This window comes from Bombus impatiens, unplaced genomic scaffold (assembly GCF_000188095.3).
Source record: "Bombus impatiens unplaced genomic scaffold, BIMP_2.2 scf_0882, whole genome shotgun sequence".
In the NCBI taxonomy this organism is placed as follows: domain Eukaryota; kingdom Metazoa; phylum Arthropoda; class Insecta; order Hymenoptera; family Apidae; genus Bombus; species Bombus impatiens.
Window position 1 is genome coordinate 69148 of NT_177301.1, and position 27094 is coordinate 96241.

General features: G+C 34.9%; 1 protein-coding gene across 2 annotated transcripts in view; it reads right to left on the bottom strand.

Moving 5' to 3' along the window:
• The window catches only part of LOC100741952 (monocarboxylate transporter 10-like), a 102121-nt gene that overhangs the window by 25940 nt on the left and 49087 nt on the right, over nucleotides 1–27094 (bottom strand). The window contains exons 5-6 of one of the 2 annotated variants that reach the window (XM_033323261.1): nucleotides 3347–3515; nucleotides 7–94 (exon numbers count right to left, since the gene is read on the bottom strand). In XM_033323261.1, the coding sequence (XP_033179152.1) occupies nucleotides 7–94; nucleotides 3347–3515 (257 nt within the window). Of the gene's footprint in view, nucleotides 95–3346; nucleotides 3516–27094 lie in introns of both variants that reach the window. The other variant, XM_033323262.1, reaches the window with a different exon arrangement.

Here is a 27094-nt window from a genome sequence, read left to right on the forward strand (position 1 = left end):
GACGAACTCCCGCCGTTTTCTGAAGTAATGGCCCAGCACCAGGTCGGCAGTTTCTCTCACGAGGCCAGCACCGGTGCCCAGTACCACGCCGTAGCTGTTACATTTTGCAAACGGTGAATCGTTTCACTTCGCAGTAGCGAGCACTGGGAATAGCTTAACGATTTGTTAGAAGAGCGAGAGTGGGCAGGATGAAAGAGGAAAAGCGTTAGATACGTTTTCGAGGGCATACGCGAAATACGCGAATCAGAGCCAAGTTTCGAGCCAATTGAGATTTACAAATGTTGGCGAGTTACCTTGAGATATTGGCAAATTTGAAGCTGCTGATTGATCGTAAAAGATTGAGAGATGTTATCATAGTTTAGGGGGAAAGAAACTAGAGATTTCGAGATTTTCCAGCTGCAGTGGGTAGGATTACGAGGAGGCAGAGTCAGATCTTTTTGCAACTTGTAGGATTTTGCAAGATTCTATCAGAATTTTTTTTATATTTTACGGATTTTTCGAGATTTCTTAGAACTTTTGTTAAGATTGTTTTAAATTTTGTTTGAGATGTTAGTAATTTGGTAACGCTGTTTGTCCGATTTCTTTCAAGGGTCGAAGGAATTTTAAATTCAACTAGATTAACTAATTAATTACAATTTGTATATAATTAATAAAAATAAAGGAATTTTTTAATACGATTTAAATTTGTGTTAGAGCGAATGCCACTGTCTCTTTATGCTATTTTCAAGGCAAATTAATACTATTGAAGGAAAACAAGATAAAAAATGGAAACTAAATCTCGAGAAATCTTTTCTTTATACCAATAACTATTCCAATAACAATAAAAAATAAATTAGTTTTTAATACAACACAAAATGCTAGATCATACAAACGACACAAAGTTGATTCTTGATATTTCTTGAAAAAAACTGATATTTCATTGAATAAAAATTTTACACGATCAAAGAGAATCATCTATCAAAACTTTCACATTTCCGCTTTCTGCTTTAATCACGTTGCATCATTTGTTAACGCTATATGTCCCATATATTTCTTCGAACAAATCCTGTTAATTTTTTCTTTTCCTGCAGAGTTCAGGATCTAAGCTTTCAACGAAGACTGATCGTCTTCGATTCGGACATCGAAGGGTCGTATCTCAAGGGAGCCACAGGTCCAACCTTGCTAGTTTCCGCCTATCCCCTATCATTTTTCACTTCCTGGAAAAGCTCAGTTTTGCGTTTCGTACAAGGAAAAAATATGTCACAATTTTGATCTCTTTTACTTTCGCTTCAAACATTAAACAAAACCTGTGTCTTCATCGCTCTTCAAGAGAAAATCGCACAACGTTTCAGCAAAATACAAACTTGTTAAAATTGGACAAAACGTACATTAATTTTTCGTTAAGTTACTGATTTGTTAAAACTGGAAAGAAAGGTAAATTAATTGTTCGTTATGCCGCACTACGTAATTCGCACAGAATCGTGGAAAACTCGTAATTAACTCGTGGAATTTCGTAATTAACGAAATACGATTCCAGGAAATGCGAATTAACTCAGAAGGAATTACTAAGAAAATTGGAACAAATTTGCCAGAATTCGAGGAAACGTGACTTAATTCGTCAGAATATGAGGAAACGCGAATGGTTTAAGGATTCGAGGAAATGTTGTATAAAATTGAAATCATTTGAATTAATCTTTAGAAGGAATCATGAGTTTCTTACGGATTTCGGCTTCATGTAATCATCCTCTGATGACACTATCATGACGTTGTACGTTATCATTAAAAATAGTAACTTTTCTACTTTTCACCTAATGCTGAATAATAATAAAAATAAAAATAAAACATTACATTTACTTGATTTTATTAATCTGTAAGACAAATAAAAAATATGTACTTGGAAGAAATTTCAATATCATAAACAATATCATAAACAAAATAAATAATATTAAAAATACAAACATGATTTTGTTTAATGATAATCAGACTGCGAATATTTATACAAATATATACTTTTATGAACATAATTGTAAGTAAAAGATCGTTTTACGTATCGAATTTTATAAAAAGCACTATACTTTGAGGTGTTTTATATATTGTGTGACTTAGACGATGTGTCATGAGCTTTCTATGAATGTTTACACTTTTAAGTTTCCCACAAATGCATAAAAGTCGGCAATCTAATGATAGCTTTTAAGCTTAATATAAGAAGATCAAATAAAATATGAGTAAATTCGTGATATGCGTTTCAGAGTTTCTGATTATTTGAAAGAGAGTTGGTGAGAGTTAGTATGAGAACGTGGTTGTGTTCTCCAGCGACTTAAAGCGAGATATCGCGAGCGTTTGTTGCGTTTCCACTGAATTATTAATTCTTTACAAGAGTGTGTAGTAACTCTTGGATGGTTCTCAGTGGAAGTTCAAGTAGCTGGAATCGCATGAACTTTAAAAGTTAAAGCGGAATACAGAGAAAAAAGAAAATAAAAACCGGAGATCCGCGAATTAATTATCTTTGAGACTCGGCAAAAAGTTTTTAATTAAATGTACGTTTCAAAAAATTCTTTGAAGTAGAACGAGGACATAAAATAATCGTCATTTTTCATGATTATCTCCTGTTTACGACGAAGAAAGTCGTTTCAAATGCTATTGGAATTAATAAGTATAATAGTTTGAATTAATTCAATCGTTTCCAAAGTCTAAAGATCATCTGAATTTTTGTTTCAAGGAAGCATTGTAGTTTTCACCAACACAGTAGTATAGAAATAATTCACATAATATAAAACACATACTTTATGTAAATTTAATATGAAAACAAATGACAGAGGTATAAATAATTCAACCAGCAATGAATGTATTTGATCATTTTCAAATTTTATATTCCGCTTCTTAATTCTTTAACAATATTCCATAAATATCTTACTATCGTTTTCACGTTATACTAACCTTACGTCTCTTTTTATGTATTCTATAGTAAAGCGTCACTTTTTAACGTCAAGTTTTGAAAATTCAGAAACAACAAGGAAATTCCTAACTTTGATTTTGAATTGTGACTTATTGATTTGGAAAATCTACTTTAAGCAACTTAAACAGTTGAAAGAAATAATTACAAAATTGCAGAAAATTATAAAGCTTAAAAATCAATTTCAGAATTTTTTCAAAGTATCGTTTATTCCTCTTATCTGATTTATTTCTTGGCTCTGAACATATGCAGCTTATTTACGATATTATGCAATCTATAAATAACCTAACGCAAAATATCTGTCCAAGCTTGTCTTACTCTAATAGCAACGTGTTTCTTAAGTAGATTGGACGAATACGAACTTTGAATCTTGCATCTTGTATCTTTGAAAGAACGAGGCAGTTTGTCACTCACCTGAGGAGGACCTGGTGCAATTCTGCGGCGAACGAGGTGAAGAGCGAGGCCAATGCCAGCACGAGACCACCGATCACCGCTGTAAGCCTTGTACTTCCACGGCGACACGCGCCAACGACCAAGGGTGCCGATCCACGGGAGACCGCAGTGCTCAATGCGCCAACCCACGCTGAAACGTTAATTCGATGGTTACTTGGAAAAGGCCAAACACGTGGACTGCTTGCTGGAGTTCTTCTCTCCAGTGTATTTATCAGGAAGGACAAACGTTGCTCTTCTATTTCCTGGAAACCATGCTTTTCCATCGACTCGAGTTCTTATTACTGAACAATGCTTTCTTGGGAAATTTTTGATTTTTCCATAAGATAATATATCAACTGTTGAGAGCTTCTAGTTACGGCAAAGGTTTATTGTATCGTTGAGGTAACGAGATTTTAAGATGACGAAGAGAACTCCTTTCAATGGACAAATATTTGGTTTTAGAAGGATTAACGACATGTTACTTGGAGCTTTGTTAGCTCAACACGTTGCCTGCTATTCGCGATTAAGCGAAAGAAAAGTGCATCAGTTATCGATCGACGTAGTATTATAAAATTAAGTAATCCAAACAGCCACGTTTGCTTTGAAATAAATCGTAGGGCGATTATATTAATAAATAATAACCAGGCTACGGACTTTTATGCGAATTCATATTTTTCCCAATATAATTAAAAAGATAGGAGCTGGGTACAAAATTGTTCCACTTACCAGATATTTTACATATTTCTTCTATATTGTATTATCTACATCCTGTGCAATCTTGCACTTTTAAATTTCCTATATAAATGCACGGAATGTATATACAAGTCGGATTCACATTATGATTAGGGTTAAGGGCGTGTAACGAATCTTCATTTGGATTAGACATTGTTGTTATGCAATAGAGAAGATATTTACTAGTACAAATATGATTATTAGTACAAGTGTGATAATTGCAGAATTGACAGGTAACCACGGTGATTAGACACTAATGACAATGGTCTTAGGTTGGATAACGAATTCGCGGTCAACGGGATAACAAATGTACTTTCTTCCAAAGTCTAAGTCGGACTCGATCTACTTGTTTACGGTACAGGTATTACTAAACTAGCTCTTTGTTAAAACGTAAAATATTCACCGAGCGTAAAGACGCTATGTAAGTCGCTAATGAGACCTCACGAGAGAATGACTTTCCGTCACGATGATGCTGCGGAGGAAAACTATGATGGGGTGTGTCTAAGGACACCAGATCATCGGATTCGTCAAGAAAAGCCCTCGTTCGGAAAGTGAGGGAAATTGACGTTGCTGTTAATTGGTCAATTTCCATGTTGGTGGTTAGAGAAGGATGCTAGTCTCGAAGGTTGTCGCCTCGAGCCTAAGCTCAATATCACAAATCTCGAACAAATACAATCGGATCGAATGACGACAATTGCTTAATTACGGCTGTGATTAAAATCTAGATAATAATGTTAGGGGATTTTCCCAAAGTTCCAAAGGGAAGGCTTCGGTGTCCTTTCATCTCCGACATATATATAACACGTAAAAATATATCAAATACCAAAGTATAGTCAAAGTATACTCATTGTAATATTTAACACGCAATATCTAGATTCCACTTTTTTAATTATCTTCGTAAAAATATGCATAAATATTTGCATAAATATCGGCAGTCTATTAACCAACAACTATATGATCCTGGACGATTTAATAATATCGGTTCATCGCTATAATAAAAATCCATTTTTCATCGCTAAAAAAAAATGAGTCGTCGATTTCAGCGCTATTAGACACGAAATACCAAGAAATCTCCGAAACAGCAACTCCCATTCTGTCGGGCGAATAGAAGGGGCGGACATCGAACAATAAAATTCCAAATGGTCCCTGTTGTCCTGCCATGATCCTCCTCGACGTTCCAGCACGCTGTTTGCCCACTTGGCGGAACGATCGCCGTGCGAAATAACCGAGAGGAATTGCCACGATGAGGAGATACAGCTGCTCGCGAGCCTTTTTAATTAATAAGGAGAGCGTAACACGAACGAGCTTGGACCGTTCTTAATTACTCGAATTAACCGTCTGGGTCAGGCCGTCGGCTTCTTAATTAACCGTAGTAAGGACTTAACGTTTCGACGAAGCTTGCGAATCCTATGGATGCCAGTGAAGTTGAGATAGCGTTAAATTTCACGATGCAGTTAGGTGACACTCGTAGGAGTATGTTAGAAGTTGACTTTTAGCTTGTTTCCTAGCATTCGCTGTTGAATCAGAATGTCTTAAGGGAAATAGGGGAACGGAGGAAGTTTGTGATTTCGTTTTGTAGTTAGGTGGCTTTTATTAAAGCCGTAGGTGGATTTTTATTTTGTTTCTCGAAGGAAGATTACATTGGTACATAAATGGAAAGATTCTTGCGGGATTAGTTCGACGAGCTTCGCTATGGGAGTGTAAACGCACGTTAAGTATTATAAGTTTGAATAGAAAAGTGGCTTTTCATATGTTCGTATTATGCGTATTCTGCAGTTGCAAATGCAATTTTGCACTCTCGAGGCTTCTGTAAATACATAAAACTCTGCACTCTAGCGATAAGTCTCGATTATCACGATTACATCGGTAAAGTTTGGAACTTGTACCTGAAGATATACACCGATGAAGAAAGCATCATACGTCGCTATGCATATCGACGGTAAGTTAGATTAAATTATATACAGTTACTACAAAAATTATTTGCATATCATTATACCTATTGCAACACATATGTGCCAATTAATTAGGTCCAAGTACAAGTATACGAAGTTTCATATCATTTAATAGTGTTTTCGTATCACTGCAAAAATTCGATACTATTATATTTAAACTGATATATAGAATATGCTAAAGAAAAGTGCTTGAATGGAAGATAAAGGTATGTGCCAGTGGCATTTTTAGCTACTATAATTCAAGGTATGCAGCCGTGCAACCGTCGAAAATAGGTGCTGAACAAAGACGGGGTCGCAGGGATGCTCATTAACTTTCCAACTTCATCGAGGCCACTCGCTTATCACCGTTATCAGGCAGAGTGTCATATCTCACCGTCTAACTAGAAATCGATAGGGACACGTCGCGGAGTCCGCGCCGGTTTAATACCAACGAAAATTATTGTTCAAGTTATGGCCGTTCGGGTTCCACGGTTCGTTGAAAGAAAAATGGCGGGATAGGACTTTAACGGAGGCACGCCGTGAACAAAGGGAGCACGTTCGAGTCCGCTTGATGAATAATGCAAGAAGCCCGGTCCTTCCTTCGCTTCTGTTCTTTGTGCTTGCAACACTGTCGAGCATCTTGGAATTTTTGAATTTTTCTTCTACGATCAAATTGATCGAGGTCGGAGAATCGAATGGCTGTTCGTCTTGAGGGATTTTGAACTAGGATTTGCTTTTGAATTCCTGGTGGAAGCATAGGTTTCATCGAGTTTATTATTAGGTTTACGATTTTTTTTTTTATCCTTTTTAAAGATTTTCCTATTTCTCCTCTGTCAGTCACATATTTCTTGCTTGGTCGGCTTCTTATAGTATACGAATATTTTACAACGATTTTTTTTTATAGAATACATTTAGTTTATTGTTAGATTTAGAAATATTTACTTTTCTTCAGGTTTGCTCTATTTCTTGTTTCATTCTTCGCTACTTAATTTCATTCGTACAAATTTCATATTTTAATTGCTGATAATTCTGGTATTTATTTAGTTAATAGAAGTTACATGTACAGCTCAGGAGCTTTTTACAATGTTACACTTTTCTCTGTACTTTGCGGTGTCATAATACATTGTTTGCTCCTATTTCCTGGCCAACTAATTATTTTCATCGCCTTCGCTATCGTCTCGCGCAATTCTACTTATTCGCATAGTTCATTAGTTCTAATATTAATAAGGAGAAAGATAAGACTGAGTACTTCTTTCATACAATTCTTATATTTCTTCTTTTTTATCAGAACATTTAGAATTATTAGTCTTCTTGTATACGTAAGAAGGTGAACAACAAATAGTTGATATTGCATGTTATTTTGACAAATCGAACTACATTGAGAGATTAGTATTTAAACATAAAATTATACGATTTAACATCTAAATAATTCAATTAAACACCCTCTTACTTTTAACAATCAATCGAATAATTTTTTTGTTATTCTATTCATTGTTTCAAGTAATTTTTATTTATATGGAATATTATTGATTAGATTTCTCTTTTTATATTTTGTCCTTTGCCTTGTACACTATACGTATGGATATATATATAATTGCGTATATACAGGGTGTCCCAATTTAAACGTCAAAATTTCGGGAACATATAGGAGACTGATAAACTAAAAAAAAAATGTCTTTTAGGGATTTACTCGTTTTTGCTGTATTTTAGAGAAGAAACAGAAACTTCTTCGTTTTCATGCTTTTATTTACACTTCTTTAACGAAGGTGACACTGAATCGTAGCTGCAGTGTATCAAATATCACCGGAGCGATGTCTAACTGCAATTGGAGTGGTCACTGTTTTAACAGCTTTTTTAGCAGTATCTTCATTAAATCCATGACAACATAAATAAATAAGCATAAATATAAATAACAAGTAAGCTTAAGAACTAGAACTTTGTTGTTTCTTTAAAATGCAGCAAAATCGAATAAACTTTTAAAAACTCTTTTTCTTATTGTTAAGTTTAAGAACGTTAAGAACTTTTGAAACTTATACCGGCCATATCCTGTAAATTCGGTTTGTACACGTCCTATCAACAAATAAATAATTGCATTTCAAGTGAAACATTCCTCAAACGCCCTCCACAATTTCATTTAGTAAAATTCTTTCCGCAGTAACACATACTGTTTGTCGTATGAACAGCACGTTTGCACCAATGACGCACGATTCGCATTCTGTTTGAAAGTTTGCCAGCCAACAAAGTTAAAAAGCGTCGTCTCCAGTCGTGCAAAAGTGAGGTTGGAGAAGGGACCGGAAGAGGGGCCGAACCATCCTGAGTCATCAGCTAACAAACGTATTTCGCGGTGCAAACCTGCTAAATCGACGTAACACGTGCATCGCCTTCCAATAATTTTCGATTCGCGCACTTTACGCTCGGACGGTCGTGTAAATCGAAGATTTCACTAACAGGAAACCACCGGCCTCTGATAAAATTTCCATTTAGCGTCCAACGAATAACAACACGCGGATTCGCTCGTAATTATTCGATTTCGATGAACCACGTTGTTGGAATCCGGAACACGCAACTGTTCGCTTGCGTGTAATTAATGATTCGTTGCAATTAATAATGAGTAGATTAAAAGAGAGAAACTACAGGCACTTTGGAGCGTTTGGAGCGCATGTAAAATGGAATTTCAAGTGTTTGTTTTCGTCTGTGAGAATTTCACGAGTAAAATTACTGGCTCGAATCGAATAATTCTAGGAACATCTTCTTGTCATCCTATGGACAATACAAGTGAGAATAACGTTCTTAAAAATGAAAATATTCTCGGGAAATGCTTGAGATTTAGAGCATTCTCGAATATTCCAGTACTCTTCGTAATTACTATACTCTGCAAAATTGTAATATTCTCGAACATATTGGTACGTAAACGACAGTTAGATGTTGCATGAAATTTGAAAGCTTTCTGATGTATTTTCCTTATTGCATATCGGATTGAGGTGAAAGATATATTAAAGATATTTTCTAGCAAACCTTTATGCTACTAAGTGAGGAAAAAGCCCATGAAAATTCCAGTATATAGTTAAGTAACAATTAAAGATTGCATGAAAGTTTGAAAATTGGCATTTAAAACAGAAATTTTTGTTTAACGAACGGTTTTTTTAAATATTCTATATTATTTTTATTTTTATTTATTATAAATATTCTATAATATTTTTTTAAATATGTTATATTCTCCAGAATTTTAAATAATTATCAATTAAAAGTTGCGTGAGAGTTTGAAACTGGCCACGGTATTTTCAAAAGGAATATCGTGGTGTATATCGATCTTGAACCCTTTACATCGACAAGTGTCTAATCTCGAGATTTTAATCAATCATCCAAGGAAAGGTGGATCGGTCACGTACACCGAGTTTCCCTTCGTTTAATCCCATGAACAGGGTTGTCGAATCTGTTACAAGATTTTTCAAAAACGACCGGTTAATAGAGCGGAAAACACGAGAGCGTGCTTATCGAACTCAAACACATCGTCATTGAAGTTCTTTAAGTGATAAAACGTTGGATATAACGCCGATACGCAAACGAATTTCAATCAAAATAATATGGAGTAGCGTAGAAAGCATAAACGACAGCTTTAGAAGCCTTCAAATCAACTTTATAAATTTTCTTATCTCTAGAAATTTAGATTTTCGGAAGTTAGACTCCTAAATTTTGTACGTTAATTTTTATTACTTTGGATTAAAATTTTAAGATTAGAGCGAACGTAGTAAAGTGGAGATTTGATTAAATCCAGCGATCTTCCTAATTTGTAGAAATTTCACGGAAATTTCGATCCTTAAATTTCTTATATTTAAATCCTTTAATTTAAACCTTTTTAAAACTGAAATCGACGCAATAAAAATCAAATTTTACTAAATCGGTTAGCTTCGTCCAGTGTTCACAAATTCTGGAATTAATTAGATTTACAATCTTTTTATCGAAATTAACGTAAAACGAGCAAATCTGATTAAAATCGATATTTCACTGAAATTAATTCGAAATTAGATGCGAACTGAAAGCAGACATTTTTTATCGAAATGTACAGGCAGGTGCAAATCCGAGAACGCATCTGGTGCCAGCTCTGGTGCTTAGAGCCGGATTACTGAATTTCAGCCCGCCGCCCCTGAAATTAAGGACACGTAATAGCATTATGTCCCTACATATATCACTTAAAAATATAGAACTCAGGAAGTTATTCGAGAATCTGTTTTCCACCTATGTTCGCAATCTTCTAAGAAGCTTCTCCTGGAACAGATTTACCGCTCTGTGCTACTTTATGACCTCTTCGAATTTGAATAATGTTACGAATTGTATAAATGACAATTGCAAGTTAGAAATCATCGAAACAAAATCACGGGGAACACTGAATAGAAGAATAAAAATCTTGGTATTGATACAATTTGAATTGAAGCTTCGTAAAGTTCCAGCGAAGATCAATAAAACCAGTATAAAAGAATCATTCAATTAGGTTGGCAAGTAAGTGATTGCGGATTTTATCAATACCACCTAATGACAAAATCCGCAATCACTTAGTTGCCAAGCCAATACATACAAGTAACAAAATAATGAAAATGTAAAATCTAATAACTTAACAAGCAATTAAAGCAACAAAAATTCGCTTACACTCTGTTACACGCTTCGTCTACGATGAAAATTTCCAATAAATCTGAAATTAAAAATTCTGTTTTCTCGATAAAATGACATTTTTATATTCCTTACGTTCCTTTATTCGATAGATACAAAATCCGATGTACTTTCCAAAAGTACCGCAACAGCATTTAATAAGATTACAGAGAGAAGCGTTTGAGAGGTAAGTACACAAAATGTTGAATCCGATCATCGAAGCGGATCGTCTGTCTTCGTGAATTTCGGAACGAAAGCTCGCAGGCCATTAAATCGACCGACGAACAGCAAAGTTTCGTCAATGAACGGCCATAGTCGCTTGGAACGTGAAATATCACGGTGATAATTCCGATAAGATTACTCCTTCGACTCTTCCTCCGAGTTTTCTATTAAAAAGTCGCCGTCCTCGTAACTTTTCTACCTGCTGATTTCGAGTTCCTTGCGGCTTCCAGTTAAAATGGAAAAGTAAAAGGGAGAACGATCGAAACCGCGATTGGAGAAAGTCTTCCGATAGTGATACGATTTTGCAAGTGTCATAAAACGAGGAAAAACAATCCGGCGATATGATTTATGGTGTTATAACGTGTTTGGAATAATCGGTCTAAATAAAGTAGAATTGTTAGTGGGATTTTTACGTTGTTTCGAAACTTATTCGAAACGTATCGTTTTCGTATGTTAAAAGATGCGAAAATTGTAAACGATGAAAGAAATATATAATTACTATTTATTTAATGAATCATTCATTGTAAATATAAAAATGTACAAAATCTAATGAAATTCATGACGAATGGTCTTGTAAATTTCTCTAGACATTTGTTATAGTCAGACAAGTTTCCTCGTACTTTTCAACAGTGACGTACGAGTATACATTCGTTTGGAATAATATTTATTCCAAAATAAATTACAACGTAGAATATACTAAATGTATGTGATTAATCCATGAATATAATTTTCCATGGAAAGAATAAGAAGCTAGAAAAATTTACCGAATGTCCAGCACAAGACAAATTGTAAAGTACAAATTAAATAATTAAAAAAAAAAAAAGAATAAGAAATAGATATCACTAAACCAAACGAATAAGTTTGGAAGAAAGTAGAAATTCCAGCGACAATTGTATATCGTCGAATGTAACGATACTTTGTAATCAAATTCCAAGGACCTCAGGATCTTGGCGATCCAGTACTATCGACCTGCATATCGAGGACGAAGGACAGATGTGACGAGAGGCGTAATAGCGCTGCAACGGAGGATTACAGATGATTTACGAGTGGAGAATCTCTCGTCGGTGCTTTGTTATCTCGAACGACAGTTCTGGAAACTCGTGTAGGCTGTATCGTATTAAATAAACGGGGATAAGAGTAGAAGCAGAGAAACGAGTATTCTGAATGTACTCATTAAACTCTTTCACAGGTCCATGACAGGCGAGTCTGTCTCCCATCGGACTCTTTTTCCGCAACTTTCTTTCCTCTACTCTCAACTTTCCTCGCTGCGCGCTTAAGAGGATTCACTCGTCCGTAGATACATGCAGACACTTTGCTCGGAAGAAGTTACTTGTCCTTATTTCCCACCCTCGAATCCTTATTCCTTAAACATCTCATTCGCACTATGCTCTGCAATCTTGATTAGTAGACTGCGAATTTTTATGCAAATTCGTATCTGCTGCGAATTCTCAACTAAATGGCGATCGGTCAGATTCAACCGATCGCTTGATATAACGAACCTTGAATGAGATTAACGCTCAAAGTGGAGGTAAATTAAATATATCGACTATTAGTACGGTTTGGTCATTTAACGTGCGTTCAAAATGCAAATTTTTTATTTGCACTTTTTAGTATACACGTAGAGTTTGACGTTCTGATGCAGACGATTGTACGGTCTGGTTGAGATTGAATACGAACAGTACGACGCTCTGATGAAGATTGTGATGGGATGTTGTTGCTACCCTCATCAGAAGCTCCGTCTCGTCCTTACATCCTGACTTTCCGTCTCTGGGTTTTCTCTGGTCCAATTGTACTCTCTGGTATTGCCACCTGTTTACCTTTGCCCTGACCCATCGGCATTTAGGGTGTTTTTTAGCTTCTTAATGATGTCAGCATCGTAAGGTTCACAGCTTGGGGAGATAGGCAATTCGGACTTCCCAAAAAACAGAGATGTGTTGTCCGAGTCATAAACTGACGGCCACTCCAAAGCTGAACAGTATCTTAAGGAATACGATCGTAGGAGTAGCACTTTGATGGAAATTTGTTTTATCCATTGAGTATCGTTAAAAGTAACACGCGCTGAATATTTTATATATTTTCTCGTATCATGTGCATTCTACGCGTTTTCGTACCTTGAAATTTCTCGGAAATGCGAGATTGCCGCATATGAAATTTCGTTCGTGTAACGTTTGAATCCCATTTTTAACACATCTGACTATCACTTGACTTTTCAGAAGCCAAACCGATCAACTCCATTTCTCGGAAATTTGTCCATCTTTTTACTTGTATTCGCGATTAGAATAGAATTTTTAAAACAAAAATTTAAGGCGCGACAGCTGATTGTATATAACTTCCACGAATTTATTTATTATTAAAACAGATAACAAAAATATCACTTTTTTCGACTTTTCAATTTATCCAGTTGCACGACATGAGCGACTCATTTGATGATTAAAGTGCACGGACGCGTCTGTCTTCGATGGATCATCGACTCGCACGCGAATGTTACGTGCTGACATAACTATGGTTATCAGGCCACGGGAGAGATTGGCTGAGAGAAACTGAAGTTTGCGCTCTTTTAAACGCGGTAGTTTTAAACGCATGAAAAACATGTGTTAAAATGTACACCAAATAAAAAGTATACTATGACGTCTGTGTTGGCAGACTGTCAGAATATGTATACTGATTGAATGTCAGAATATGTCTAAACTGATTGAAGGCTCGAAGATGTGCTCTGATGGAAAGCCATATCTGATAAAAATATGTATACCGATAAAAAGCTAGAATATGTATTATAATAATATTCTGAGTATCTGAGCTCTTAAGTTTGTACAGAACACGTGCTGGCGATTGGTTGTTGTTAAAAATTAGTTTTTCAATCGACAGTTCCTTCTCCTGGTTTTAAAGTACTTTTCGAAGATACAAAGCTCATAACACGTTCCAGGCTATTGAGTGCGAAACAAACTAAAAATCTCAAATGCAATTGCTCACGTCCCCTTGATAAATCTTAAGATTCCAACTCAAAAGTAGCTCTCTTTCGTACTGTAAATTTCACCGATGAATACCTCGCGTGGTTTCTTGGTTGTCTCGGATGGAACACACAGCGAATATTTTACTTCAGTGTAACGATCATAGGTACAATTAAGTATAATTAGAAAACCAAGGAAAAAATTTCTTTTGAATTTAATAGAGAATAAAAGTAATAAATGAAAGAAATTGTCCTAAAACATAAAACGACGGGAGTAAAAACGACAAGTTTCGAGTTACGTCTACAAAATGATTGTAAGTTTGTAAGAAGATCATCTTTATGAAAAGGGTTTTATTTACGATTGTTACACATTCAAAATTCATCCAACCTTTACATGCAACTTGTTTTTTAATATCTATATTATCTAAGGAACAAGTCAGAGAAATTTTTATTATTTATTTCTACATTTATTTAACCTTTACCCGTGTTGTTTAAACGTTATTATTAATTGAAAACTTTTTCATCCTCACATTCTTTATTTTTCAACAACTATATTGCTCAGTATATCTCTTGCATTACATAAATGTCTTACATTACATAAACACTGTGTACATGTAAACTCATATTGCATCCTCGTATCTCGACTTTTCACTAACTATACATTCAAAGGTAGAACCGTGACCACCACAGAACCCACAAAAATTCAATCAACTCGCTATCTAAAAAAGAATAGTCATTTCATCCTTCCGTGGATCTTCTACCATTCCATGAACCGCAGACGCAGTTCGATACGAAACATGGTTCTCGCCAGTTTAGAGGTTTCGCCGCGACGATCGATAATCGAACATTTTGCACCGGTGGAAAGCGGAAAATATCTCAGCGTTACACGTGTCTACGATTCCGTAATTGATATTTTAATAGAACCACAAAAATTTCTCTTTGTCGACAGAATTTTGTTCGATTAATAATTAGAAGTAAATTTTGCTGAAATATCGATTTCCATCTTAGCGCGTTAATTTAGACTTGAAAAACTGAATTCAAACACGCAATTTCTAAACGCGAAGAATGAAAAATCGAAATTTTCCTGAAATTTCGGAAGATTAGGAAGATCAGTGGATTTATTAAAATTTCTATTTCAATGTAAAGAATCTAAATTAAAAATTTACGTTCTTCTGAAATTTCAGCGGATACAATTTGGTCGGTCGTAACTGGAAAGTTGTAACATTTAACCACCGCACCAGGTACCAAAATTCATTCATTCCCTACAGGCAACAATCATTTAGATCGCCCATGAACCTCGTGTATGGTTTCAGGAACCGCAAACTCGATACACGAACGCAGTTCCATGCGGAACATCGTTCTCGCTGGTTCGAAGCTTCCGCCGCGAAAATCGAAAATCGAACATTCTGCACCGGTGGAAACCGGGAAATATCTGGCAGGCGAAGAATTTCTCGCGGCACTCGAACTTTCGGACAATGCGGTCTGAATATTACTGCTGTTTCCGGCGGCGACTTCGCCACGGGGATGATTATTATCGCGAACGAACGCTTCTCGAGGAATTGTTTGCCGACTATTTTTTCCTCTTCTTCCCTGATAAAATGGCGGCTTTTATTTCGACGTCGAGTTACCCTCGGGGAATAACAGTCGACGAGGCAAGGTGCTTGATTTACAGTGGAAAATTCAGCAATGGGAAGGCGAGTAAGTTTGAGAAAAGCAGGGTTTGAATCGATGGAGCGACCCAATCGATGGCTTTCGATATTCCTGCTTCGTCAGCGAGACGGCACGCTCATTATGTCACCTCGACGTGGCGGTGTGAGACGGGAATGGCGAGTTTACGAAGTCGAATGAACGCTGATTCTTTTGCAGATGAATGACACAGGGTTGGAATTGCACGCGCCATTCGTGTGCATTCGATTAATTTTATCTTTCTGCGATATTTGTTTAAATGACTGATTTTAATAGAATTTACGGATTAAAATAGATTAAACAGGTTTACAGATTGAATAGAATAATAGATCGCAATAGGATGGAATTTAAATTTCCGAGCAATTTACATTTTATTTATTTAATCGAGTATCGAGAGAATAAAGTTTTTATTGATTATAACATTCCATTAACAAGCTTAATCGATTATCAAGGGAATAGAATTGACATATTTTTAAAGATTTAATTTCTCTTATTAGAAAATCACGATTATAAACTATAGCTATTATAAACTACGCTATTAAGATCTACCTGATGTTCAAAAATAAATTCATCAGAAACGCCTGCACTTAAAAATGATCTCCGGTCGGCCAGCGTTTCGAAACTTCATCCGAACGACATCTGGTAACACAGTTGAATAAAACAGGAAAAATTTTCATTTAATTTTCGAATTAGTTCTACACAATCTACCTAATTGCCCTGAAGACTTCACATTACTTCACGACGAAGCAAATTGTACTCTATTTCTTTTTCATTCCACGAACTTGCCTCAAGAGAAACAAGTCGAAAACGTCAGTTTCATCGACTGCTCTTCTTCGGTATATTGTAAGGCATTGTGGCGTTTTTGGATTAATTACGTGATTGCGCGATTAATTAATCTGTTCGTTCTTGTCGACCGTTTCAAGCCCCTTTGTTTTCCTATCGCGTTCGTTGGTTTTGTCGGACCAATGACCGCCCGGCCTCTCCACCACCTCTTTCGTTTCTTGCTGCTGTTGGGCAAACAACATGAAATCGATGGAAAATATTTGCGTCGATTAAACGAGATACCAGCAGCTCGTATTTCTCGTTTTACCTCGAAACAGATGTCTTCTTTCCCTGTAGAATATCCTCGAGAGAGGGAGAGAGAGAGAGAGAGAGCGAGAGAGAGAGTTGATCGAAGGCTCTTCGATTAAAACGTTTTGTTCTAATTACGTCGATTCGTGGATCGAATAACTTTTAGACCGAGTATCCACTGAAGATAGTTAAATAACACGAAGTGACATTTAAGACGCTTCATAGTGTGTCGAGCGATGGACAAAAGTAAAAAAAAAAAAAAATGAAGTTTACGAATAACTTTTTATATTTTTGTGTATAAAGAAATGAATCTGGATCATAATCTACTCATAATGTTTGTTAAATTTTTTACCAATTTTGTTATAGAAAGCGACGCTTGAAATTTATTGGAATTTTCGGCCCCTTTTTTTGAACGCGTCGCCATTCGCCGATTTTTTATACGTTTAATTTGATTTTTACAAGTTACGTTTAATATTATATTATCTTTCATACTGGCGAGTAATTTTTTTACGAAATTAACTATTCGTCGTAATTTTTATGTTAAACGTTTATCAAGTTCGAATTGAGTTTTTAGGAAAGTACCAGCAAGTACGTCCGTGATTTTTCGAATACTAATCAAGGACACGTTAAACATTATATATTAATATCAAAATTTAGCTGGCCAAACCAGAGAGAATAGTGAAAATCATTGTCAATCCATTTACCGCATCGCGGTGCAAGTCATTGTTCAGACCTTTAGCACAGTCTTCATATTTACATAAATATGTTTACATATTTTTACATTTAAAAAAGGACAATAACATGCGACTAGTAGAAAAAAATTATAAGAAACTTCGTAAATTATACAGATGCAAGTTTATGATCTTTTTGCCTGAAACCCAGACAATCGAAATGATGGCTACTATTTTTAAAGCGTTTTCGCTAAACTAGTAAGCAAATCTTTCAAACGAAACTTATTCATTTAAGATCAAATTGCAGTAAGAAAAATTGACCGAAAAATTCTAATTAAACGAAAAACAAATATCACCTCTTCTTTTAAAATGAAATTGTACCTCTTTCGATGTATCAATCGACGCATCTTTACATTCTCTTTAAAATGATGTTAAGGGTCTTAGGTCGAAAATTGATTAGTTTACATGTTATGAATTTCATCCCATATGCTCGACACACTGTAGCGTTTGGGTCAACTTTATCGGTCTGGACCTTGTGGGTTTTAACGAGACCTTTTTTAATAACTTCGTTACGACGTGCATGTAACAAGAAAGGCAATAAAAACGGACGGTCAGATCCCAACGACCTTGGAAAAGTAAAATATCGTCCACGATATGGTTCTTATCGTTGGGATTCAAATTTATTGGCGACGATATAAAATGGATAAAAATTGGAACGTTGTTAATTGAAGCAGCTTCTATGAAGAAGTAAATTTTAATTTTTTACACAATTTATTATGAACAATGTAACGGGTCCTAACGGTCAGACCCCAACGACTTTGAAAAAGTAAAATATCGTCCACGATATGGTTCTTATCATGGCGATTCAGATTCATTGGCGATGATATAAAATGGATATAAATTGCATGATTGTTAATTGAAGCAGCTTCCACGGAAAAGTCAGTTTTAATTTTTTACACATTGGACATATTGTGAACGAAGTAACAGATCACAAGACACAACGCGTGTTACGTTGTCTGAGCTAGATATATAGGGTTGGCAACTAACTGATTAGGTGGTAATGACAAAATCCGCAATTACTTAGTTGGCAAGCCAATATTTTATTTCCCAGTCGATCACGCTGGTGGCAAATAATTTTCGCCGAATTCATTGACGTAAATACAATATGCAGCAGACAACCTCCTCGCGGTTCATATCGGTACACACGAGGAAACTTTTTCGCCATTTTTTAAAATCTATTTAATTCTTCTCAGGCCGCCTGTTTTTATTACATTTCTCGTTATACGTAATTTGCACTTATGGCAATAGCATTTATCGCAATATGCACACCACAAAAAATAATTAGAAGAGGCTGCGTTAAAATCTATGATGCAGATCGACAGATTCATCGGCGTTCGTTTCGGATGTTTCCTTAGGATCCTTCGATGTTTCATTTCAATCGTCTTGTTTTTCGCTTCATTATATCACAGAGACTTCTTTTCCAAGCACAAATTCACTTACCGTTGCTGATAAAAAAGATTCCTATAAATTACTTTTATCACTGTAACATTTCCACGTAGATGTATTTCATAGATACGAGATCGTTTCGTGAGAACAAGGCATCCCACGAAGTGGACTGGTTGCTCCAATTCGCCGATGGCGCTAAAAATGTCCGCACGTTGAATTATTCTCGGCCGATCGAACCACCGGGCTTGGTTACCTGTTGAAGCTGAAACGGACGATCGGTGAAGTCGCCCAGGAAACGCTTTCGAATCGTAAACCCGGCCAATACATATTCATTTTCCGTGTAGTTTTTCTTCGTAAATCGATCGCCACCCTCGAACCATCCGTAGCTGTTACTTCAATTAGTCTGATCGGACATTGGTTCCTTCGTCGCTTTAAAAGAACTGTCATGATTTTACGAGATATAATGAAAAGTAAATGGACGATGAACGAGATTCTGCCAATTTCTTGTAATTTCGATATTTTAGTATTTTCCATTAGCTCTATCACGGTTGAAAAATTAGGATACTTCTATCGGGATTTGTGTAATCGTTAAATTAGAAAATTGTCATAATTATTTTATTATTTTTCATTAATGTTATAGATCAAACAATTACAATATTTATATCGTGGTTTTGTGTAATCGTTAAATTACTAAATTGTTACAATGCCAGTGTTTTATTATTTTTAATTAATTTTATAGATTAAACCAATTAAAATATTCGTATCGTACTCATAGATTTGCGTAGTGAACAAATTTATCAAAAGAACGTTATAATATTACAAGAGTAAGTATTGGTAGTAGCTCTATAGATAAGGTTTAAAAAATTATCGATAGTTTCGTAGAAGAGACAAAACGCGAGGAAACTCAGCGAGATGTAGGAATTAAGAGATTATCGTAATCGAGTTTTGGTAATTTGTGGGACGATGTAATTGAATTCTACGAGACCATCGATCATCGTAATTGGGGTCTACAAAGTGAAGGGTCACGAAGATAATCGAGTTCAGCTAACTCGAAGACCAATGTGTTTGACCTTTATGATTTTAAAGAGTTGCTTGCTTTAACTTTACAGTTGATAATTATTCAGATTGATAATAATAAATATTCGGAAGATTTATGCATTCTAGAGTTAGTATATTTGATTTTTAACAATTCGAAAACTATCCTCATATTCTACTTGCACATCTTTTTATATTTTTATATTCTGTTCTATTCTAATTGTAGATTTATTAGAATCGTAGATTAAGCGATATTTGCGCCTACGTTACGCGGATATTCTATTAGGTTGTCCGGAAAGTGTCTTTCGCAAACGTGCTTTTTACAATAATGCACCTTCGTACAAACGTGAAACCAAGTCTGTGAAATGTCGCGGTGTTTATCTCAACAGAACAAAATGGATCGTACGTAATTCGACAAAATAATATAAAACAAAAAACGTCGTGCGTCTATTATTTCCTCATAAAACGAAAGAAACTTCTCCGACAACTTAATACTTGTGTTTTGTTTCGGTGTTGCGTGAACATTTCAAATTAAACCTTGTTTCTTCGGGGCATATTGGAAACAATTTTAAATCTGACAACCACAAATATAGTGTCGGTCAGAAGAAAGTTGAGAAGATGAGCGATATGACAATGTACCATGATTCTACGAAATGGAATTATATTTGACAAGAGCAATCGACGAGTATAATATCCCAAAATAAGCGATTATCAGAGATATGGTAAAATTGTTTAATAGTGTGGAAGTTATTTATTTAGGTTGAGTAGTAAGCTCGTTCACGTTTTCTTCAAATAATATACAAAGCGTTATGTCTTTCATATAAAATTTCTCTAGTAATTTATTTCTTTACAAAAATACATATTAAAATTATTTGTCTTCTCCATCCATAACATGCGATTTTTGAATATGGCCATCGTTCGTGATAAAACAATTAAGTTTACAAATTCCAAATTATTTAAATCTAAAGTCTATATCCTTAAAATCTAGTCGCCTAACGTGTTACGCTAACAGCGATAAATATACGTTTGTCTTGCGTAAAAAAATTCAAACAGCTATATTTTTACATTCTTCAAATAGTTTTATAACGCTCTTCTCAATGTACCTCACCGACGAGAGCTGAACGAATTTATTATCGAACCCAATACTTGTAACGTACCAATTTCGAACTTTCTTTCGTCGACCACTTATGCCATCTGATAGAATTCTAATTTAATTCTCCTATTGAAGAAAGATTTCACAAACTTCGATACTTCACAGAATTCACGAATCTGTATTTGCCCCTTCCATCCACAGTAATCGATATCACGGCGTACGAATAAGCTCGATAATGAAAAATATTTGAAACGACGCGGAAAATAACGCTTATTCAACGGTACTTTCCAACATGGGCCATTAGTTGAAAGTTTTGATTGCGGCCTGGCCGTATTCACGCCTCGTGCACGGCCAACACGCGGCTCACAGTCGGCAAAGCTTTCCCGGAAGTGGAACAAGATTTACTGGCCGCTATGTTCTTCGGTCGCGGCAACTTTCGACGATCGCTCGTGGCTATTGTTTCGCGGCCTGACCAGATTGCATAGAAAACCGGCCTCGGGATTCGTGGCACGATACTTCGATAACGAGATGCCGAAGAGGACATATGAACCTAATCACGATACGTTGAACTTCCGGTGTGCTTGAAAAAAGTTTGATGAAACTTTGGATTCTATTTGAAAAATAGCTTGGAACACTATTTTTTGAAATCTTTGTTCATTTGTTTGTTTGATTACATTTCAAAAATTGTTATTTGTTTATCGACGTAAGATTAGATTTTCTATACTTAAAATTGTGTATGTGTTTGTTCGTTGTCGATATGAAATTATAATTCTTTGCTTGGAAAGTTGGTTTTGCTGGCCAAGAATTGGTTTTTGACGCCATCTGATGTAAGATTAGATTTTCTACTGAAATATTAATATTCGTTTGGTTTCCTCGATATAAGATTACTTTTTTTTTTAATGAAAATAACATTTGTTTGTTCGTCTTCGATATCAGAGTAAATTTTCTATCGTAGGGGTTTACCTGGAGATTACGTAGAGGCTCGATGTACGGAAGATATTTATCGATTATGCAGGGAATAAAATCCAATTTTGTATTTTACAAAATACACAATTTAAAGGAATTTCGTGACGTCCATTTATGTAAAAACAATTATGTAAAAAAACGTTTCTCCATGTTTAATTGCTCGACTGACAATTGATATGAAAATATCGAGCATGCAGGGAATATTGCAGTGAAAATATAGAGTAAAGTAAAAGTACAGAAGAAACAGCTGAAATAAAAATATAGAAGAGAACATAGTAATATATAAATATATGAAGGAACGCATACATGTGAATCGATATGAAACTCGTTATTAATAATTTAGAAAAGAAAGTTGGAGTTTAAGTATAAATTTGTTGGAGTTTTAATAGAATAAAATAAGCAAATGAAACGAGAAAAGGTATTATAAGCTTTTGGTTACTTTAGCCAGCTTCTCTGAACAAATCTATGAGTTTACTTTTGTCGTGGAAACACAGTTACGAGTTTTCCTCAACAAATTTAACGACAATTTCATTCCCTGCTTAATAATATTTCCAAGATTGGTCGATTCGATGTTTCTCGTTTAAACAATTTCAATTTCACTGAATATCGTGCACCTGGAAAATTATTCTGGCCGTTCTCCAAAAGTCCCTGAAGTCTCCAACCCCTGGCTCTTTATCTACAAGATTCAGTGCTTAAACGCGCGTAACTAACAGAATTTCATATAAAATGAAATTCGAAGCTTGGTTTGTTCGAACATTATCGAAAAAATTTAATATATTTTGAAATCAAAGGACATGTAGTTCAAAATAGTTAGAAATGACAAATTTATTGACTTGAGATATATTTCGATACACAAGATTCATACATTCGAAATATTCAGGAATTAATCAGTTCAAAAAATCATTGATCAGTTTTGATTGACAAAAAGAGAGAAATATCTTAATCCCATTATCAAGAAAAATTCCTCCCTTCTCCTCGAAACCAGAATCTTTATAGGCTTTCTAATATATATTATTACGATCAACAATCTATTTATTAGAATAAATGGACTAACAAAACAACCGTCATTAGAAAGAGGAAGAAATGTTTAGAACAAACAAATGTTTGTGACAAGGCTTGCACTGATTTGACTGTCTTTGGAGTTGTAGAGAAATTTGTCTTTCGTTTGTCATCGACAATAGAATCTCATGTTCAACTTCTTTTTGGAAAGTTTATAACGAAACGAGAACCCAATAATTTGAACAATGAAATAATTCAACATGTAATTCAACGACTTGAACGATAAAATATCAGAAAGAAAGACATCATCGAAAATAAACGACAAACCCTCGTCTCCAATTATATCAAAGAATTATCCTCATAATTATGTCAAGCATGATCGAATGAGTAATAATAATTTCAACGATACAGTATCTATATAAAGAAGTTAACAAAAATATTTGACAATGTTTCCAATTGAAGATTCAGCGGATGATATCTCTTCGCGCCAAAAATGAAACATTCATGGGGTGATACTGAAACAAATAATGGATAATGAAATACATAAATAACTAACAAATTCATTGCCAACGAAAATTGTAATACCAATGTGTACTAATTGTAAAACAAAATAATTAACGTAATAATACATCTAGTATAATAATATACCTAGTATTATATTATATATTAATAATATACGTATGCCATGAATAAAATAACAAATAAGCCAGTAAAATGCAAAGCAGAGCAGAAAGGAAATTGCGAAAACGGGAAGTCAGTAAAATTAGAGACACGTCTGCAAAATTCGCGTTCTCAACGTCGAGTTTCATATTCTTGCTTGGACGTAACGAACACGGACGGAGTAACGGGAAAAATTAGGGATCGCCACGAACTGCAGGTTTTAAATTGCAAATTAACAGCGTTTCCCAGGGCTGTCGCGAGCGGTGCGGTAGCCACCACGTATAATTCAATGAAGAAACAGTTAAAATTTATGGCCTAGACGTTGTTCCGCGCTGCGAGTTATACTATACATGCGTGTTAGCCTGCAAGATTCAGCTAGCTAGCGCAACGGTTATGGTTTAACAGTAGAAAATGCTGGATCTTGTAGTTTGTTATCGTCTAAAGTTAAGTAATTCTATCGACGATTATTTCGGCAAGCTGAGAATCATAATTACGTAAGTGAGCTCTCAGCTATCTTCTTATAAAGCGGCGTTCTGAGTTCGTTGTTATGGAAAATTCATGATGTTTTTTCAAGCCATGCAAACCTGTCGCAGCAGAGAACAAAGTTAAAACACAATTGATCGTTGTTTTAAGGGCCGATACTCCTAGAAATTGAAATACACGATTAATATCAAAATTCTCCAAATCTTAATTTTCAATCTATCTTTTGTGACATGTTTGTATAATATTATATAAGAGAAGAAATAATTGCGAAGAGAAATTGGAATGGAGAATTGGGATAAAGGTATATTAGAATTGGAACAGAATTCTGTTTGCTTTGCAAAGCAAATTTTACGAGATTTCTTCACAAGAGAATTTTTATAATATGAAATTTCTGAGAGATGATAATTATTGAAAGGATTGTTTGGTTCTAGTGTAGTATAAAGTGTTAATACACGCTTTAACTGCGAACGAATTAAGTATGAAAACATGTGTAATGATTAAATGAAAGAAGAGATTGTTGTGAGGAAAAACGAGGGTAACAAGTAAAGTAGAATTTGATTTGCTCACGAAAGAAACACCAAAGATGATTTTATTCTAACGCAATGGATATAAAATACCAATAAAATACAACAATATGGCGACGAGTAACTAAAATAAAGCAGAGAAATATATATATATGTATATGAGTAGATATATAAGTTCGAAGCTACAAATGAAATATATACATTTAGCGATTACCAAAAATTTGGACGTTTTATTTTTATAAAGAACTTTTCCTTTACTTAAAATTTTTCAAGAATTGAATCGTTGATGATAAAAGCTTACATCAGTAATTTTTAAATATGTATTTATAGAATTAAATTAGCTATGATATCTAAACATCTAAATGTCAGAGATCAAATTATCTTTCGAGATAATAATAGCTTTATTAGCTTTTTCTTCTCCCTATTTTAAAATTAAAATCTTCAGTTTATCACATTGGAAGCGATATCTCTGTATATGTTAGGTTGTCCGAAAAGTTTCTTTCGTTTTATAAGGAAATAATAGACGCACGATGTTTTTTATTTTGCATTAGTTTGTTGAATTATGCACGAACATAATAATAGAAATAGAAATGGATCATACTTAATTCAATAAAATAATATAAAACAGAAATTGTTGTTCATCTATTATCACCTTATGACAACCTGATACTTTTACTGTTTAACAAAACAGGTAATAATAATTCTTTACCTATCTAGGTAACCATTGTACAGAGATAAGTGGTCGTTAATTAAATCCATACAAAAGAAGATAATAATTTCAGTTTTATGTAGTTGCTGAAAACTTTTTCCCTGATATTAGCTTCGCAACCGTCTGAATCTTCAGCAAATGAATGAAACGAGGAAATGTTTGCTGACTAACAAAAAACCGCCTCCTTATAACGAGATAAAAATACGTACCCAGAGGTTCGGTGATGTAGAGATATCAACGCGCTATAACATTCGGAAATCAATCGTCATCATTAAAATACGCGAACACAAGCGTGAATAATTTTATCCGGTTCATATTTCAGATATTTCATGGACGTTATATAATTGTAAAAAAATCAGAATTTAGAACGTTTCGTATAAATTCGAATTCTGGTCAAGCATGAAATTGATATCAAAAATTTGTGTCGCTAATAGGAATCAGTTTTGCTACAAATCCTGGTGGAAAAAGAGCAGCGAGAAGAAAATGTCTGCTCGTTAAACGCTCGAACGACCAAATAATCGAATGTTTTTGTGAATTTAATCAACGCGAAATTGCATGACATACTTTCGAATCGATATAAAGGGAACAAAAGGAACGTTGTAGATAAAATGTTTGCTTTGCAACGTTTGTCTTGTTTTCATTTAATTTTTTTTGTTTCTTTCGATAAAAATCCACCTGGTTATAGGAACTGTCTCTTGTCTTTTATACAAAAACAGAGCTTCGTAATATTCAGATAACAATGTAGGTAACCTTTTGAGCTTTTTGGTTTTAACTGCAATAAGTTTGTATCGTAGTTTTTACTTAGCCATACATAATTCCGTTCTACTCCCGTGAATATGTATGGCCTCCTATTCTACTTGTCCGACCCTATACGGTTGCCATTTCCGGTCACTGAACAATGCACCATTTCCATTCTCTTTGTCCGGCCACGTACGCTGCCTGTTTCTGGTTGTTTAACAAAATATAATTTTTCTGTTTGTCAATCCTCGAATTAAAACTTTGCCCCACCGGTGTTTCATTGCTACGCTATTCATTATAGGATTGGAGAATTTGTACGATTATAGAAAGTTTCGAAAAATATTTGCCACCATCATGCGCGATCAAATATTCGAATAAATATTGGATTTTTGGATATCGAATATTGGAATAAATATCGGACTTCATTTAGAACCGAGGGAATTTTTCTTAAACGATTTGTTCTGTTGCATTTTATATTAAGTCGCTGCTTTCCTCGAACGAAATCTTACAGGAAATTCTCCATTTCCAACTGTTATATCATTTTATCCTTCCACCACAAAACCATCTCATAAAATCACCTTATAAAATCACTGCTTTAAACTCCACTCGAAATATCGCTTCTATAACGACATTTCATATCTTAAATTTTCTGCTCGGTTGCATCTGCGAACGTTCATTTTCGTAAGTTTCATCGATGGAAAAAAGCAAGTCTCGCGGCGGCCCTGAGGACGCATTTCCGCTGAATTTGTAGGATACTTTGAAGCATTCCTCTTTCTCCAGCTCCTGTTGCTGTTTTTCCTATCCTCATATTCAACCGCCAACCCCAATTCGCTGGGTTTTCTCTGGTTCATGTTGATCATGCTCGCGTTTCCTTTCTCCCTTGCTTTCTCGTCCGCGAAACTACCCTTGCGCGTTTTAAATTTCCTAGCAAGAGACTTTTCCGCAAATTAGACGCCTGACATTCTCTTCCCTTCCTCAAAGATGTTATAAATACATCGTGTTTGGAAATTACATTGCCAGAAGAAAAGCTGTCTTTTTAGGTTTGCTAGAGATACAAATTTTAGTATATTAATTTCTTTCACTATACAATTGCGCATATAGTATAATAGGGAAAGTTCTAATAATGGATTTAACTTAATTTGGTTTCTAATCGTTTCTTAATAATGCGAATAA